The sequence below is a fragment of the Melanotaenia boesemani genome, chromosome 11 (assembly GCF_017639745.1).
Source record: "Melanotaenia boesemani isolate fMelBoe1 chromosome 11, fMelBoe1.pri, whole genome shotgun sequence".
Lineage (NCBI taxonomy): Eukaryota > Metazoa > Chordata > Actinopteri > Atheriniformes > Melanotaeniidae > Melanotaenia > Melanotaenia boesemani.
The window spans coordinates 25,733,507-25,752,815 of NC_055692.1; the positions used below are offsets into that span (position 1 = coordinate 25,733,507).

The window sequence follows — 19,309 nt, forward strand, 5'->3', positions numbered from 1 at the left end:
AAACTGCTTTACTATGAGAGAATTGATTCAGACCATAACTAAATAAAATATTGGATGATGTATTTATGTCACAAAATTACATCCTGTAGATTTGGATTTCATTCATAGCTCTTCTGTAACATATCTTCTCTAACAGTGATACTTTACCTTTAATGAATAGATATATGGGTCTGTAAGATCCTGCAAAACCTTGCAACAATCCCGGGCCAGTACCTGTGATTGACGGAGCTGCACCAGCCGTAGAACATCCCTTTTCAGGCGGTAATCTTTGGCCCTGGCATCAGTAAAGACATAGATGAAGGATCCAGGCAGGGAGACCTCCAAGGCTTTCTTTATAGCTCCTATACTCATCTCAGGGCAGTCGCCCCCACCCTGTTTGATAGGATTCAAAAGATCAGTTATTCTGTAGGAGTGTAATTCACAATCTTGATTATGATTTGATATTATATCAATTTAACGAATAGCAATCTAATATTTTCTGATATCTAAAATTCTGATCCAGTATGATTTTGATTAAATTTGATTCAGGAGGCAGCTGATTTAACATAATCGCTTCCATCTACAGTATATCATAGCACAACAATCATTTTATTCTAAGTTCAAGCAGACATTTTATTGAGAAACCATTCGTTCATTCTGCTGAGTTGGGTTGCGGGGGCAACTGCTTACGCAGGGAAACCCAGACTTCCCTCTCCCCCGGCCACATTCACCAGCTCATCCGGTGGGATCCTGAGGCGTTCCCAGGCCAGCCGAGAGATGAGAAATCATCTTTTCTTTTGACCAAAATAGACTGTGCTCTCACATTCTTTATACTGATTTTGAAATTTTATATAATGTTCAAGGAAACTGAACGAGTGGATTTATATTTGTATAGATTGAAGCAGGATGTAGTATAAGCCTTACTCTTATTATATTTCCAGTCTGACTAAATCACAGTTGCACACCACATCTTTGGATATTAGCATTTTCCTTATTCAATTAAAATAAGAGGTTTTAAGTGTTAGAACAAAGCAAATGAAAACAATTCCACATTTTTCTTAAATTCGTCTTACAAATTATGACTATATTATATGTTCAGTGTGAATAAATGCTTTTGACTCATTGATCAATGAATGCATCAATGTGATATCTCTTTTTAATTTTTAATCAGACTTTCTGTGTTGTGCTGTGACAAACACTGTTATATTCCAGCTTTTGGAATTAAGTTTGCCATTGAAGGAGGGGGAAGTTATAAAGCTTTTTTTTCTGTACAACTTAAGATCCATTAAAGCGGTTCTAAGTTTTGAAAAAAAAAACTGTCAGACAATATGACAAATAGAAATTAAAACATAATTTAATCATCTTTTTTTCAAATTGTGTTGCTTTTACTTACTAGAGAAAAAGCCTAAGTGTTCCCTCTGGATGCATTAGTTTTTATCAAGCAATGGTAGATTTTAATGTGTGGCTGTTTGAATTAGTGTGTAATAATACAATTTTCCCAATACTAGAGAAAGATAACTTTGTGTGTGTTGATTCCCACCTGGACAAACAGTTCTTGCAGATCCTGTTGGAACTTCTTTGGATCAGTGGTGATAGACACAGGGCCAATATCTGCAAGTTCATATATTTCACAAGATTTAGGCAAAGATTTTTCTCTCTTTTAATTTTTTTAACAAATCTACTCAGTTTGTTCTGGTTCAGATTTGGTTAATAGTGCATGTCTAAAACACAACTTTTATTTTAAACAAATAACAGATTTGGTATTCTAATTCTACAAAACACCTAAATCAGAACAAAGGATTTAGCTGTTTTCCTCTCAGATGTGCAGCTTCAGTAAGCACTGACATCATCAAATTTCTTGTTAAGTCACTCAATTAACCAAAATTCAAATGACGCTCGGTAGCTTTTGTGCAAGACAACAATCTAAATCACATATGCCATGGACTGATGTACTGGCAAAATTACAATGTTCAGGTATTGTGTTCTTTGAATAATGAAAGATTTATTCATTTCTGAAGGCGTGGTCAGATGACTTCTTCAGGTCTCAAGCTGCAGCAGACCCAGGAATGATAAATAGGAGCATGTCAGGGCCTGACACTTTGCTATCTTCTAGGAGGTCAGTTGATGGAACAGTAAATAACAGCATCTAAACAGGGGATGTATTGTTCTTGCTATAGACACACAAGCTTTTCATTGTGGTCAGAGAAGACCCTCATCGGGAGGCTCATGATTGAAAATCCATTTTGACATATTTCTGTGAGGCTAACGAAGCAGAGCTTGCAGATATTTGTCAAGCTGATGATGTTTCTTACTCATTCTCAATATATTTTCCAGTGGTGGTGGCTTTCAAGTCCCTGTCTCCTCCTCGTGGGGGCCCATAAAACACTGACAGCGCTGTCATAGCTCTTTGTTTGCCAGCCACTGCGGCTTCTTTGCAATCTTGGAAGTTTACAATGTCCCCAAGGGCAGGGCACATTAAACACAGACAACATGTGTGGTGTTAGCCCACCCCCCTCCACTTGCTTTCCCCCTCAGGCTGGCTAAACTGGGGACTGTGAGGGTTTTCCGGAGGCTGAGGGAGGAGTATGGAGGGGGTGATTGGGGTAATTACACACAAGCAGACAGCATATGCTTCTCATCAGTGTGCAACCATCAGAGCACTCTTATTTTCAAACTGAAGTTTTTCCATCAAGAATAGATGCCGGTAAAAGAAGCTTACCTGCTCCATAAATTACTTGCTCTGCAAACTCACATATTCCTGCTTGATGTCTTACATCAGTTTTAGCTCAGTCTGCTAAGTATTACCATGCATGCAACAGTTCTGACACATGTTGCTGTGCCTGAGACATCCCCAAAAAATGGTGTGTAACTGACAGCTATATGAATATCAAATCAAATGTGAATATAAAATGTGAACAATTCAGTCATGTAAAAGTTTTTCTTTTGATGTTTTTTTTTCTTTTTTGTTTGTTTAATAAATACTGCAGCAAATCTTATATGCATTCGATTATACAAGTTAAACATCTAAGAGAGCCCCTACAAGAGGGTCCCCGCTTACAGCTTTGCACGATAAACCGTGGGCTGAAGGTACCTGGATCATGGAAGGGAACCAGGACAAAGTTTTTGATGGGTCTGGTCCTCCGGCTGAGGGTCTTCTCCAGGATCCGTGATGCTCCCTCAATCACCTGTTTCAGATCGTCGTACATGGAGCCGGTAACATCGAACACAAAGGTCAGACTTGAAGCGCTGTCATCGGATTCATCAGCCTCCACAAGTTGGGGGTTTACCAAGGAGTCTGCCAGGAGCCTGTGCACGCTGATAAAGAGCGCCAAGCCGAGGCACTTCAATAAGGCACCAGACATTGTTTGCCCCTTAGATTTACTGCATTTGTCTGCTGGAATGAGGCGAATCACATACAAAATTTCAAAGATATAAAAATAAAAAAAAATAAAAAACTACTTTTTTTAACGTTTAGGTATGTAGTCAAAGTCGCTCAGACGAGTCTGGGACTTCTTCCTTTGGATAGAAAATATATTTTCAACAACACGGCTCGTTGAAACACTCTAAAATCGAGTTGTAACTACTTCCCCAGGAGTACATCCGTGCGTAAAGTTTGGAGGAGCGTGTTGACTGGCTGTTTAGTTGGAGAGCCCCAGGAGAGCTGGTGCGCTGACGCTTCAAACGGGGGCGGAGATGGGTATTATAGGGTCCCGAGACCCAACCTGGTTTTCTCTACTTGTGTGTGCGTGTCTATGTGTTACAGCGTGTGTAACTCGACCCCACCGTGACTTCGAAGCTTTAACCCCGGTCAACACTCCCAACTTCAATTCAATTTTAATCGTGTTGGGCCCCTGGAGAGGCGGTTTTCTGCAGCTTTATGTACACAATTAGCGGGTCTGCAGGCTGTATTTTGGACATGTCGACAACATTGTCCCAGTAACAGCCTCGTTTTTATAAATAACCATGGTTTATATTCAGCATGACACCCGCCTAATTTTATACATAGCCCACGCTGAGAAATAACCTCTTGCTGTGTGAATGTCACTCTGTGCTTTTTGTTTATCTGAACAGAAATGTTATTGATAAGTAAATGCAAGGCTGGTCCCTTTGAAGACTATGGCATAGCTAGTATAAGAAGACAGGACCTTAGAGATGAATGAGCGTCTAAATATAAATAATTCCCTGTCTTCTGAAGTAGGAAAGATCCAGAACATTTTTTGAGACGGAAAGCTTGTGATTCCCTTCAAAATACACTTGTGTTTTACTGCACTTAGTAACACATGCTGCAAATACAAAAAAAGAAAAAAAAAAAGAAGAATCAAGGATGTAGCCAAAGGACATAACAGTCTCTGGTCAAAGCTCTGGACATTTCCTCCTCTTGATATCACTTGTATGTCCTTGATGAGAAGAAAACAAAAAGCGGCTCTGAGCAGATCCAAGGATCAAAAGCCGCCAAGCTTCATTAATTCATCGATCAATGCAAGACATCACAGTTTCATAGTTCATTGTTCATCACACATCCATACAGTGAAGGCTTACACCACAGAGCAAGTTGGCAAGTTATTCTGTGCTGCAAAGCATAACAGGCACTGAAGCTCAACATGACACCTTTCGTTATCGGTGGGGCAGCAGAGCAATACTGGACCTAGAACAGATTCCATTTTTAATACAATGCATTAGAGTCTGTGCAATATTGGATGTTATCTTAAATTGTGATTATCATCACGGAAGTTTTAAAATTCTAAAAATAAAACACATGAGCAACAATCAATCTACAAAGCAGCCTCTTAAAATGATCCAAAACACCTGTATATAAAAACTAATTAAGGTTTTTTTATCCTTTACAAACTAAAAATACAGTAATTGAAATTTTAGCCACTTAAATGCATTTTATTCTGTGCTCTTATACAATTAAACAAAGAAATGACATTAACAAATAGGTAAATAATAATTTGCATAAGGCATAAAACATCAGTGTAGCTGATGGAAAAAAAACATGTAGATCCAATAAAATAGAATGTAGATAAAATAAATAATCAAAGTGTGGAAAAAGGTATGGCATGCTCAGGCCTCACACAGGACAAATACCAAGTAGACAATTGCAACCAATGGACTCACAGAAGCTTTACTACCAGCATTGGTGTCTTGTTAGTGGCTCTCAATGAGCAGGGCTTTGTGTTGGCAAGGACAGAGTGCAATGCTCTTAAAAGAAACACTCAGCCTCAATTCTAATGTAAAGCTGTGAGAATTTGTTTAGTTGCTTGGTCATGTCGTTCAGGATGTAAGTATGCAACAGGACCAACACTATTTGCTCGTGCTAACAGGAAAATGAAAACACAACAGGCTGGACGGACTGCAAACATAATAAAATAATCTATAGAAAACTCTGTGCTACTTAAACATTCCTCTTCAGATAAAATCAAGAAAAGGAAACCTCAAAGTGAAAAAGGAACAATCCATCAATAATAATAACAAGGAAAAGTACAGTGCAATATTTTTAACTTTTGGTAAAAATAAAAATTTCAATCCATATTTATGAGGAAATTCTCATAAACGCAGCAAAGCAGAAAATAAATTACCATTATATTTACATTATACAATATACACTATACTGCTTTGTAACTTTAAGTTAGTGTTCATGTTATCACTGAGTAACACAATTTTCTCAGACTGAAATTGAAAGTCTTTCCATGTGGTGATGAAGCAGCAACACAGTCTCTCTGAGCAGTTCACTCACATCCAGTGCTTTAGAGCATGTGACCAAGAAACACACAAACATTTTTGCAGGGAGCTTGTTTCCTTGGATTGTCCACTGGAAAACCGCAATACTGCGCTTGCAAAGATGCTTGAACACTGCCCACAATGCTCACAGGTGTGCAGGGCGCTACGCAGCTGTAGGAGCACAAAGAAATGACCAGGGGTTGTGCTGACAGGCTTGACTTCTCCGTCACATCAGAGGAGTTTTTGTTCACTATCCTTAGTGGAAATGTAGACAAACAGCTACTTGACACAGATGCTGTATGGGCCGTGCAACAAAAGTTTGAAGTCCACCTTTGGGTGATCAGATTAAATGAGGCTTCAGCCCATTACAGGTGCGATGGCGCTGCATTGGTGTTTAATAGACAGGAGGATGCTGAACTGGACCCATCTGAGAAGTTATAAGATAGATTACTTTTGATGACAGTGAGAAATATAATACCTGGTTATGTTAATAGAATGTTAGATAACAACTAAACAGCACTACTGAGAAAACATATGTCTTCACAAGCTCACTTCACAGTTGACTAAACGCTGAGCAGGATGTCAGCAACAATTGGCAGCAGTCAGTGCATTACATTAGACAGTGAGAGGAGACTTGTCTCACTCTTTATTCAGCACTGCAAGACCGTCATACTGCCAGTAAACAAGTGGGCCATTTGAATAATTCATGAAAACAAAGTGAGAGCAGAAAATGGCTCCCACACTTTGGTATCAGCCCACAGACTGAATTTCCACTTTTTATGCTTTGCTCTAATTAAATCAGAATTACTCAGTAATGACATGGAGCTAAAGTATGGCCTGGGACTGAATATCATCCAAGCTGAGAAGTATGCTTGTACTAGCTTGTTAGTTCAACCCACTCACCTGACATTTCTACACAAGTCCATCATAAAGCGACAGGGCCTGAACAATAGAGGGGTCTGCCTTGGAGCCTTCCTGAAACTCCTGCAGAGTCAGCTTCCCATCTGCATTCTGCAACATGAAGCAATTAAAAAAACTGAAGCCTTGTAACATATAACACTGAATTACCAGAAGGGGGCAAAAGAGATTCTTAAGGCTGCATCATGTTACTCCTGTTCTGTGTTGATATGCTGGTCTTTGGTTCAGAACCCTTGAAGGGTAGCCACTCTCTGCTAATACAAATCAGTAAATGCTGCAGAGCTAGTCCTATGGGCTGATCTTGGCTTTAGTGAGCTGACAAATACACAAATGCGGAATGCGTCTCATCTTTCACGAATGCTGAGTAGATTCCTGGAGCCGATGGAGTGGGAACTGAGGGCTAGTGCTGGGGGTTACTATATGTGATGTTTATAGACTGCAGGCAGTGTTAGTGACACTTAGATGGCTACAGCTAAGAGCTCTAAACTGAATAGTGCTCATATCAAAGCCTCGAGGGGGGCAACAAAGGCAGACTCAGTTCTATTAACGGTAAACTAATAATTATTACTGCACTTAAAGCCACAGTTCTGTGGTGAAAGACAAAAAGTTACATCAAATGTCACCCACTCAATCATTTTTCTTTTTATCAGTTTAGGTTCAATACTAACCTTGTCCATCATTGCAAAAATACGATCCACTCGCTTTTCTGGTGTGTTTTCTTCCTCAGGTAACTCCACCGTGTTCCCCTAAGATTTGAAATCATTTGATTTTACACAATTTAAAATAAATTAAAGGAAATAAATGAGATGAGCTCCAAAACTTACCACCATCTGATATATCGCATCAACGATGTTTAACATCTCATCACGGGTTATGTAGCCATCATTGTCAAGATCATACAATTTGAAAGCCCCTGTAAAAAGTCACAATGTTCAAATACACAGGTTCTACTGCAGTAATATGGAATTTTTCTCGTGTTTCTGGTTTGTGGCATCATGCTGAGTTCAGAAAGATATCGTGATTTTAAAATATGCCAGTGGTCATTTCTGATGTAATTCTAATCATACTTTAAGATGTTATGATATTACAACTGAAGCTTACATTACATTTTTTTCTGTTTTCACAAAAGGCTTTGGCCAGCTTGAAGAAGCCTGCTACATCTGGGCAATCTTTTGTTTGCCATTTCTTAGAACCCAATTGTACTCTTTCTTATGCAATGCATGGCAATCAACATTTTTTTTTAAAAAAAAAAGAGGGAGAAGAGTGCATCCTCTTACATCTCAGTTTCTCATCCAGAGTCCCCCGGGAGGTTACTGACAAGGCCTGGATGAACTCAGAGAACTCAATGCGTCCATCCTAGAGTGACAGAAGAGAGAGAAAGCGAATGAAAGGGGATCAGGAACCAGATGAGCATCTTACTTCACACTAGCTGTAGTTGTACTTTCATGAGATCCTTCCTGTTCCTTCCCAATGTCCTTGCTGTATTCTCCTGAAAACAGGGCCACACATTTGCTTCAAGTGAGCTGCTATTTTTGCCCCGCACCTGGCTCTCCTGAGTATGAAATATGTCACCTCTGGTCATTAGTAAGATGGATGCTACTGGTTCACTGTCTAAAACTTTACACTGCGCTAACATAACCTCAATGTACTGCTGCTGTGTTTCATACTTTTTATCATTCTAGATCTGATATGGGCATGACAGATGATTCTGTCCCACAAAGAAGAAACTAGTCCATTCTGACATTCATCTAATCTCAGCTTTGTTCAAACCCAGTAATTTTCAATTAACCTCCCAAAATTTTCTTTGAAGGGACACATTGTGCAGAGAAGTCTGCTGACACAGATGAAAGGTCTTTTTTGTTTAGTTTTTTTCTTGAGAGCAGAGGTGGTGCATATACATAAATTTTCCAACAGCGGAGCCATCAAGATTCTGGTCAGTTTACATTTTCCTCAGATACTGAAGGATTGTGTTGCATTACAAAGGTCACCCTACATTCCTTCACAACAGCTGACTACCTGTAACCCCCTCTTGTTCCCGTTAGTCTTTTAAAAGAAACCGCCAGGCGCTCTTCATGGCCCCCAGGGCCGGCTAACTTTATCTCAACCAGACATCTGGCTAGCCAGAAAATGCTGAAGTCATGCATTGTTGATTACATAAGCTATAAAAACTGTTAAGATCAATGGATTCTCTAACTATAGGGTGCCTAACGCTAATGAGGGTCATAGCTGAACATCTGACTGATCTTTCTGACACAAGGCCTCGCAACTCATGTCAGTAAACCTCCAGGGGCTCAACAATATACCGAGAGCTGCTCCCCAGTACCTGTAGTTTGTCTGCTTAAATGCAATTTAAATAATAATCATGTCCAGCTGCAATGGGGGAGGGGAATGCTTGAGGTAAATGTTTAATAAGATTGGCCTTGTTAAAACTTGCTTCATCATCAAGCCGCCAAACACTTAACTTAAATTGAAGAAATGGCTGTTTAATTATAAGAAATGATGATGATGATGATATCTTTATTTCCAGCAACTAGGTTAAATTGTTAATTAGATATAATGGCAAAACAACAAAGCAAACTGAAATAAAAATCTATCTATCTATCTATCTATCTATCTATCTATCTATCTATCTATCTATCTATCTATCTATCTATCTATCTATCTATCTATCTATCTATCCATCCATCCATCCATCCATCCATCCATCCATCCATCCATCCATTCATTACTGCAACTGACTTTTTTTATACACCACTGTTCAAAAGTTTGGGGTCACTTCCCTATTGAATCCCATGTCAAAGTGACCCCAAACTTTTGAACGGTAGTGTATATAAAACACAAATCAATATTTTGTTGACAATGCCTATATTGTGATAATGAGTTTTGTTCTGACATTGCAGTTTTATTATTGTGAATGCTTCTGGTCATGATAATTGTGTTGTATAAATCTGATCTTGTGACAGCCCTTGATGAACTGTATGCAACATATTTCAATAACAGCAAAATAATTAAAGCAAAACTTAAATTCTGCTCAATACCCAAACAGCTGTTACCTATAAAAGTTCTGAATGAAAACATGCACAACCCAAAAGCTTGCATCTTTCAGAAAAAATAAATAAAATAAAATAAAAGACTTTTTCTGGATTAATAACTATCTTTTACCTCAAAATATCAACCATTTAACCAAACATTTATCTCTTTTATTCAATATGAAGTAGCAAAGACTCAAATACAAACCTTATTTTCATCAAATACATTGAAGACAAATGAAGCAAACTTTGTGGGATCTCCAAACGGAAAAAACTGCTTATATATCTTCTGAAAGCCCACGGCATCCAGCTGTCCACTGGGACAATCCTTGATGAAGCCTTTGTACCTGCAAAATAAAGTCCAATTAGAGATCATTCAAAAACATTATACAGTATAAACTAGACTGTGGTAAGAGCTCATAATAAAGACCAGATCTGACAACCATGACAAAGGACTGAAGTCACCTCCTCATCTATTAAAGAAGGCATTACTGATTCAGTTTGAAAGATTAATCGAGATCAAAAAGGTAAAGTGCAAAGCTATTTGTCTCATTCACAGATAAGATGATCGCCTTAATCCAATAGCAAGCCCAGGGTGGTTAACTCTAATCAAATTCCTTTCTGCTTCAGTTTTGATAATATGTGCAGCTGATAGATAAGGCTGAGTGCTTCCTCTTGCTCCTGGAAATGACATATCTAAAGAACGACTTAACATCTCTATTACCCTAAATATAGAAGCATCTCACAAGCAATTTGAAGTGCAGTCACTCAAAGGTGGGCAGTTTCCTAGTACGTCTTCATAATGGAAAGCAGTCATGGAGTCAAACTGACAGGTCAAGCAGCAAATAAGAGAGTGGTAGTCTCTACAATAATACATGCTCAACTGAAATTAGGAGAAGAATGAACTAGCAGAAAAATAAAAGTTTAGTTAAAAAGATTAAACGATGCAACTATACACAAGGGGGTATTGCATGTTCACCTAGGATTCTGTTAAGACTCTTGAAAATAAAGCTGAGCTTTAATTAAGGCCAGGAAGAGAGTGTTTTGATGAAGAATAAAGACTAATGCTGAGCTTTTCCAAGCACATGCTCGCTCCTCACTCCACTAAAACTCTTTTACTTTTAATCTGCCATGAAGATAACAAAGCCCGCTCCATACAGTCAAAGACATGGTGGGGTGCCGCTTTGAGCACCAGCAGCTGGAAAAAAAAGTTCAGGAAGAAGAGAGGCAAGAAGACAGCAGAACCATGTAATTCTCACATTTGAATTATCTGGAGATGTGCAGGAAAATGAAAGCCCAGCTCACTATAATGCAGAGTATAACCTATTTGGTATTCAAAGTGCAGAACACACAATGCATATCATAATCCAAAACCGACCCATTTCACCTCAAATCTTTGTTCATTTTTCAGGTGTCACTATAAAAAAACAAATCCCATGAACAATGTGACACATTCTGTATGCAGAACACACGTCTATGCAGAGATTCCCAGTTTACTTTGATTTGACAGTAACAACACAAGTACAGCAGCAAATCACAAAAAGCAGTAATGAAAATATACAAAAATAAATCAATTTAATATCGATAATCATTTTTTTTTTTTGTTTTGGGCACATTTAAGCTCATTTTAAAACTGGCCTTTTAATATTCAGTCTTGCAGATATCCCATACCACCATTTTTGTTTTTTAATAAGCATAAAAGAAATTGCATGGCAGATATTCCAGCACAAACATTTTAATATAAGTAGCTGTGGCCCTGCTGCATGTTTCACAACAATTATTATAGGATGACATTCAAGGAAAGGAAGCATAGTAACATCACTGACCACATTACAGTGTAATCAAGACACTTGGATGAGCACGCTCAGGTTGAAACTAGATAACACTTAAAGTCTACGTGAAAGTTAAAGGGGACTGGTTTGGTGTTGGTTTTAAGAAATGCATTGTGTAGAAAAATACCTATTCAGTCACTCAAGTCTGTCGTCTTCCCTTATATGTGTGCCCCCTTGTGGACAAAACATTTAGTCTAAGTTTATGAAGAATAAAGAATTTTATTTGGCCCATTTTAAGGCCCCTACTGTTATATTTAATAGAAGAAAGCATGTAGGAAGCAACTGCTGTCTAATAACAAAAAAGGAGAATTCTACATTGCATTATAGGAACTGCAATGGTTAAAAGTATTTAAAGGACACAGTCTGTGCTGCTCTACTTTCTAGTAAAAGTCTGGTACCTATACATAGCTTTCACTCAACACCTGTAAATAGATTGCTATGTTTAACATCAGTATGTTTCACATTCACCTATTTACTGAATTTAGACAATAAAAAAAATTGTGCTTCATCTTGTATTTATTATAGTTCTGCACTGTTTGCTTTTTAATATATACATATATACATTTAACTTTTTATTTCATATGAAACTGAAATAAAATAATCCAATTACCAGCATTATACTTTGCTTTAAAAGTCAAATAGTGATTGGCCTTTTATAAGTAAATGCACATATGGCTGATTACTACATTTAACAGTACAGTTACATAAGACTACACAGACATGCACTGGTACAGTGGGTACAGTAATCAATGCACTGCAGCGTAAACATGTTTTTAGTGTTAGCTATTCACTGCATTTATAATCAGAATCACTTTGCCAGGAACAGATCGTGTAGAAGAGATCTTGTTGGTGACATTAGTGTCACATAGTCTGCCTGTACATAAAGCAGTATAATAATGAAACCTGTTGGGACAAAGCAGATGTGACATAAATCATCAGACCACACTGTGGAGCCGGCTTGACGATAAAGTATTTATTTCTGGCACTGGCTACCTTTGAGCGCCATCTAGCATGGTGGCTTGCTAAAGAGCTGTGTAGGATGTTTCTTTTGCTCCTGCAACCCTGGCAGGAACATCACTGAGCCATGGGATTTTGTTATTGATTTCAGGTAGGCCTCCGGCATACTAATGATGTTCCCTTAGAGGAGAATTAGAGAGGGGAACAAATTTAATGCACAACACAGGCATTTATCTAACCCTGCTAATTCTTCTGTGTCTGTTCCTGTGCTCTAATTACACACCATCTGGCATTTCCCCTGGTAAAATTCCCTCTCATCCCTCACACTCAGCCGTGTTGATTGCTGCTGATCTTCAAGTGAGGACTCATGCAAACTTTCCTGTGAAACACAGTGTTACTGATGGTGAGCTAGCAGGCTGCACAGCCGGTGGAGAGGAGGTTCATGAGCGTTAGGGGGGGAATTCTGTCCTAATGCACTGAAGCAGCCCCAAAGACATGTTGGTTCTAAGACTCCAGACCGTCCAAAACCAGGGAAAATCTCCTGCCACTACTGCTGTGTGGCTGTGAATGTGCTATGACTCTTTCCCTCTCTAAAGCGCCTAACAGGGGACATGAAAAGCAACTGGCTCTGGAGACAGAGATTTTTTCATGCATGCAGAATCAGGTAATGAAATGCAAAACCAAAGCAGGAGAACTGAAATGAGAACATGGAAGAGTGATCACTTTATTCCTGTGGCCCCTCCTCTGATATACACAGTTCTTTGTCTTAATGGCAGCATGCCACAAAGAAAAGCAATGACTGCACTCAGGTTTGAGTCATCGCTGTAATGAGGATGCATTGTTTCTTAACCATGTGCCAGCAGTTGTCACACTGTTTCTTTGGAAAAACATTGACAAACTCACATACATCAATAAGGTTGATCACTTTCCTCAGTTTTGTAACCATTCTTTTCCTAAAGCATATTTGCTTCATGTACAAACACTGAATGCAGACTTGGTTCAATGTGTAAACCTTTGCAGAATGATGCTGTGACTAATAGGTTCAAAACCTGACAGGAAAGATTACCCATCTATAACCTTGTGAAGGCTCTGTGACCATGAAGTCATAAAAGCCTGAAAGTGAAACAACCTTGTACCCCAGCCATTACTCTCTTATCAGATATTTCTTTTGCAAATAGAGTAAAAAGGTTGCAAGAGGAATGCATCATGGAAAAGTTTGTATCAGTATTATCAGCCTTCATAGTCATTTAGTGTCAGTGAGGCTTCAAAGTACTTCTATTTTCAGAGCTCATCTATCTTCAGGGAAGTGTGAGGGAGATGACTTCAAATCAACAATAAAGTCAACTGTAAATATGTTCTCTGTGCACTAAACTCTTGGGCAAAATAAGTGTTTTTTGCAAGTGCGTCTTGTTAACACCTTGGATTCATGCAAGTTCTGTCAGTGAAGATATAACTTCGTATATATGGTTATTCTCACATCAGAAAAAGTAACAATTATCATTAAAAGTAATGGGGGCACTTACCACTGCTGCACCTCTTTCTCTGTAACTGTAAGAAAAGTAAAACGTGACGTTAGTTCAGAGAAAAAACTTTGGCTGTCCTAGAAAAAATAGCCTGGTAGTTAATCATCTTGGCCTAATCCTTTCCAAACAGATATCCTCCGAGCACAAAGGAAACAATCATCGGAGAGTAGGACTGTCTCATTGAGAGGAGAAGTAAATGACTGTTGTGTTTCAAAAGAGAAAAACAATCATTTCTCCTACCCTGGATAGTTGTAGACAAGTGGGAGTAAACCCCAGAGAGCCCCCCAAAAGACAAAGCAGAGACCATGAAGGTCAGCCACAGATTTAGAAGAGAGAAGAGTTTGGGCAGCAGGATGTGTTATCGTGCTCACACAAGCACTACTATCTGCTTGTATCTAATCAACCAATCCCACATGGCTTTCCCTTGACTCTTTACTTTCTCTAAAGTAACCAAAGCAATTTTCGGCCTCCTGGCCCCTGAGGTTACTAATGAAAATGAGGGCTGAAAATCAATAACGCTAGTTTAACCGGGCAGCCCTTTGAGAGAGACTTTCTAAAGTCCTATTGTTGCTCCAACTCGAATCTAAGAATAAACCTGGTGCACCACAATTTCTGCTGGGCCTGAGGCAAATTAAATGGAATATAAACACAACTAACAGCAGTTAGTTGAACTGTTAGTTAAAAGCTAATTTCACCTACTGTAATGTTTAACCCTCAGCTATTCATAGTCATGGTTACAAAGAGGGTATACAGCCTAGAAGACCAAACAAATCATGGAGGGAACAAGTGAATGTTTAGATGTCTACATTTACTCCAAATAAAACACTTATTAAATAGTTATTATCATGGATGCTATGCTTGCAGTACAGATCAGACCATACAATTTCAATTTCATAACCATAAAAATTTCTTAGTGAGGACTTTGTAAAGAAATGTACATGTCATTTTCATATAGCAGAATGCTATGCTGCTGCTGATAAGGAAGCCATGTCTGACTGCTTTTGCATGCATGTATCTGCATCTCAATTGGTTCTGCTCAGCCTTTTACCAAGAAACCCATCATGTGACCAATTCATGGACAATAAATGTCAGGTCAATCTCACGACTGTCAGCCAAGCCAAGTTACCATTAAATTGGCCTCAAAAGTCAATGCAGTCAAAAACTGAGGCAATTTGCCATGGCTATGATTTAATAAAAATAAAAAAGTCTTACATAACTCAGTCAGAGGCAATGGGCAATAATGCAATCAGCCATTTGTAGGGGACTACTGGGTCCACTTAGCCAGTTGGCCCTGCGGGGTCTGTTAGAACACATCCGGCTTGTGACTCTGTCACTGTGAGTGACATTGTCTCTTTGACAACTTACAAAATTCTCGTGCTATTACATGGGCTTGCCCTACATCCTGCAGAGATTTTAAGAGGACTCTGGTCAGTCCATGTCATGCTGGAGCAGAAATTCAGAAAAGCATTTCTGAGTGAACTGACGCTCTTTTAAAAGTACAGCTGAACCTGTTTCCCACATCTTTTTCCAAAAAACAAGAAGTCTCTTAAAATCTTTGCAGAACCTAAAAGTGTATTTGGCTTAAAAGTAAAGAGCTGAAGATATAAAGTTAAAAAATATGATTTGTGAATAATTCATAAGCTCACAACAAAGTAGAAGACTGACTTCTATTGTGATTATACCTTCTTGAAATGAACAGCCCTTATTAGTTGTTTATTAAAACACAGAACTTTATTTGCAGGGGAAAACAAGCTTCTTATTCTACTGTTGAAACAAAAAGATACATAAGCATGGAGATATTAAAGTCCCCAATCTGTCAAGAACCAAAAGAAAACACTGAGTAAAATGGCAGACAAAGATTCTCATGGGAGAATAAGAGAAAGATGCAATAGGATCAAATAAGGCAAAAAGGATAAGAGTCTGAAGTCAAGCAACAACAGAACAACAAAGAGTAATCATACTGGGAAAGGCTTGGTGCCCCTCTTAGCGATGTTAACCAGATAAGATTCTAATTATACTATTCTATACTCTGCGCAAAGAGTGGCAATTAGGGGGTAAAGCCAGAGAGAAAGGGTGAAAGGGTAAGAGAAAGACAGCGAGTGCAGGACAGCAGCAAGCAGTCCAGCCCAGCGTGATGCCTAATCTTCCTCCACAGCAATTTCCTGCTACAGCAGCCATCATTGCTTCTGCTGTGGAGGGACCCAACACACAAATAACACTGTCATTAAGCAGCCAATGGATGTCAACTCCCACCCACACCTGCACACTGTACTGCTCAAATAATAATAACTCTGTGCACCAGAAATAACACACAAATGATTAAAATAGAGTCCTTCGAGCATGCATTGCTAGTTGTAATTAGAAATGTGATCTGTGCTCAAATTTGATTAGGAATGGGTTTTTTCTTCCTTTTCTTTGTTCAGTGTTAGATGTCGGCAAGCCTACAAGGTGGCAGAAAAGAAGACACAAGAACAATTATAATGGAAGTAATAGTAAACATTGTACCATTTTAAACTCAGACAAGCTTTGGATCTCTGGGTTATTTCGTCACTGGATGTGAGCTTGCCATTGCTGTCAATCTCTGCCATGCAGGAATGTAATTTAGAATTGCAGAAGGGAAAGAATAGCCTGAATAAATTTACACTTTGCAAATGCTACATCTGCCACTTAACCCAATCAAAGTAGAATAATTACACAAAGAGAATGTCCATTAACAGCATTTAAAACCACATCCATCCATGGTAGCTAACACTAACTCAGCTCCTCTATATTTATAAATCCCCTCAGCTGACTTAAACATGCTGATGGCAAGTTTCTGCCACATTTAAATGTAAATTTAAATCAAATGGGGAACAGACATTAAGAAGTAGCTCTGTTCTGTCAATAATAAGATAGGTGTAGAATCCCGATAGGCCAGGCTATTTACTGCAAAGCCTGTGTGATGCAGAGTGGGTGGATAATATGATTAGCTGCAGGAACGAAATCAATACTAGGTATTCCCTTCGAATTCTGCATATTCAATCATAATGTTGCTAAATTTTCATACTTTTGAAATTAATTTACGTAATTGTTTTGTTGTTGTTTTTTAGCGACGAGCAAAAAGAAAAAGACCTGAAGATACTCACAGTAGGTTTTTCTTGTTAACTCCTCTACCACCTCAGGCTTGAGCTTGCTGTTTGATTTACCCATGATCTTCAGCTCTCTTCCACACCTCCAAATTCACCTTGGCAAGCAGCACCTGTTACTACCTCCTCTCCACAGTGCTCCTCTGCCAAAAGCATACAAAACAAATACGGGCCAGTTTAGATGCAATGACACCGATTAGAAATAAGCTTTTGTTTTGGTTTCCTCTGATGAGTTTGAAAAAAAAAAAAAAAAAAGGGAAAAAAGGAAAAAACTCCCATTCAAGCTACATGAGTCTATCCTTTTATGTGTTTCACTCTAGCTGTGGTCATGATCTGCTCAGTCATCAGCCCTGGCACTCCAGAGAGACGCATCAAACCCCAGGGTGCTTTGTGAAGCAAGGCCAGCAGGTTGTTGAGTCTATATGAGCGCCACCGAGTGCCTATGTGTCTGCCTCATTTCTTCACAGCAGTCCGTGGGCGAAGAGTGGCGTTCGGATGCGTTGCTACCTTCGTCCTTGGATACAAGAGTCACTCAAAGGCTGGGTTAAGTGTGCTCACTCCCTCACAGTCATTCTCTGTTCTTCTCACTCCTCCCACCCCTCCTTTTCCCACCACTATCTCTGTTGCTCTGTCTGGGTAAGTTACTGTAGAACAGAATCCTCCCTTTTGACAGCTGAGATAAGGAGGTGTGTAAACTAAAACACAATGAACAGAGGTTTACTTGGATGCATCCACCCCGCCCCCTGCACTTTGCACTCACTAAGCGTTACCTTTAATCCTTTGAATTCATACACGCATCACAGTTTAAGTAGGAGGTTTTAAAAGTTTCAGTAATAATTTATAAAAAGCAAAAAGATGCCTGGCCCCTTTACACTTCTACAGTTTCAGATGCCAACTAAACAGCAAAATAAGGCATCTGGTGCTGCTCTTAAAATAAGCATGTAAGCTGTCTACCAAGTTTATAGGGGGATTTGAAGAGTGACAGTTTCCCTTTCTCTTCCATTCTGACTCATAATTCTCCCTCCTTCCTGGCCTCACGACAGCATGGCTTGGTGATTTTCTTTTCTGTCACGGCAGCCAAGAGATAGGGATAATGGAATTTCTTTGTATCACAGGCCTGTCGTTAGCATGCACTGATGTCTAACCACAGCAGCTGTCTGAGGCACAGAGTAGAAAACTATACTGTATGCAATAGCCACCTTCAAAGTAAACATCTGCTCTCTGCCTCTACAGCCAGCGATGTCCTTCTGAGGGATGCCACGCTAGTAATCACCATCCTGGGTTTGCTCAAGCCTTGAGGTCTTGGGTATTACTCAGATGCTATGAAAATAAACAGAAAGCAGTTAAAGAGGGTATGACAAGCATGTCCTGTGTTTCAGTGGAAGTGGGTCTGTGTTGCCATCTAAAGCTATGGACACACTGGCATTTAAGTGGAAAAACAATCAAAGCAGACATTTCTTTGCTGCTGAATGTAGCCAATAGACAACATTATACATGTAGCATAAAAGAGCCATGGTAATGGTAAAGAGTAATGGTAAAATGGTAATTAGCACAGTTTAAAGAAATTGGGGGTCAAAATGATAAGTAAAACAGGTGGGTAAACCTAGGTGGGTAAACAACTCACAAATTCATGCACTCTTAAACAATGAATTAACACACGTTAAAGGAGCTTTGTCTATAAATTTCCATATGTTTGACTGATGTGAGAAATGCATACAGTCGCGGCAGCAGCAGGTGGGATGTTGCCTGGCAGTACCATAGCAACACAGTTTATGGCTACATGACAACAGCAACAATGCGGGAAGCTTGCTAGTCATTGTGTACTAGTAGCGTTTGGTACCCATGCTGTTCCGTGTTGCTACTTCACTGGGAGAGAAAAAAGAAAAACGCACCATGGAATATTAAAAAACAAAAACAAAAAAAACTCTTCCCCTTCACGAGTTGTGAGTTTACCTGAGGTACAAACGCGCAGGGTCGCCGTCTAGCCGATGTGTCCCACAACAGTGCAAAGCGCCGCTGTCCGACGTTGTCTTCTTCCGTTGAGTTCCGCGAGCGAGTTGCTACTGCGCCGCGCGGATGGCCGTCCGTTGCTCTGATGCCGCCGTCAGGGAGTGACGTTGCTGCTGGCCCCGACCAGCTCAGCTCAGAGCCAGAGACACTGACGTCGTGGTACCAGTGGTCACACACTGACTCTTTGTGTGCTTTCACAGCCTCCGCACGTGTCA

The 19,309-nt window shown here is 39.4% G+C and overlaps 2 protein-coding genes across 2 annotated transcripts in view; both read right to left on the reverse strand.

Moving 5' to 3' along the window:
• Positions 1–3,378, reverse strand: part of hmcn2 (hemicentin 2) — a 41,655-nt gene extending 38,277 nt beyond the window's left edge. Inside the window, exons 1-3 of the mRNA XM_042000355.1 lie at positions 3,071–3,378; positions 1,520–1,590; positions 214–372 (exon numbers count right to left, since the gene is read on the reverse strand). Of these exons, the coding sequence (XP_041856289.1) occupies positions 214–372; positions 1,520–1,590; positions 3,071–3,341 (501 nt within the window). The 5' untranslated portion in view covers positions 3,342–3,378. The remainder of the gene's footprint in view (positions 1–213; positions 373–1,519; positions 1,591–3,070) is intronic.
• Positions 3,379–4,220: 842 nt separating this feature from the next.
• ncs1b (neuronal calcium sensor 1b) lies at positions 4,221–19,261 on the reverse strand. The gene is made up of 10 exons (XM_042000320.1): positions 19,038–19,261; positions 18,284–18,404; positions 17,085–17,227; positions 13,960–13,984; positions 9,856–9,994; positions 7,896–7,974; positions 7,443–7,531; positions 7,287–7,364; positions 6,604–6,711; positions 4,221–6,127 (listed from the first exon to the last, which is right to left on the reverse strand). The coding sequence occupies exons 3-9, from the start codon at positions 17,146–17,148 to the stop codon at positions 6,613–6,615; spliced, it is 573 nt and encodes a 190-aa protein (XP_041856254.1). The 5' UTR covers positions 17,149–17,227; positions 18,284–18,404; positions 19,038–19,261; the 3' UTR covers positions 4,221–6,127; positions 6,604–6,612.
• Positions 19,262–19,309: the final 48 nt, after the last annotated feature.

Excerpts from the sequence above, each read along its gene's own strand:
- ncs1b (XM_042000320.1), bottom strand. The coding sequence starts at position 17,148 with ATGGGTAAATCAAACAGCAAGCTCAAGCCTGAGGTGGTAGAGGAGTTA. Across the intron at positions 7,365-7,442 it reads ATGCGATATATCAGATGGTG|GGGAACACGGTGGAGTTACC; the intron begins GTAAGTTTTGGA and ends TTCAAATCTTAG. Across the intron at positions 6,712-7,286 it reads TTTTTGCAATGATGGACAAG|AATGCAGATGGGAAGCTGAC; the intron begins GTTAGTATTGAA and ends TTCATGTTGCAG.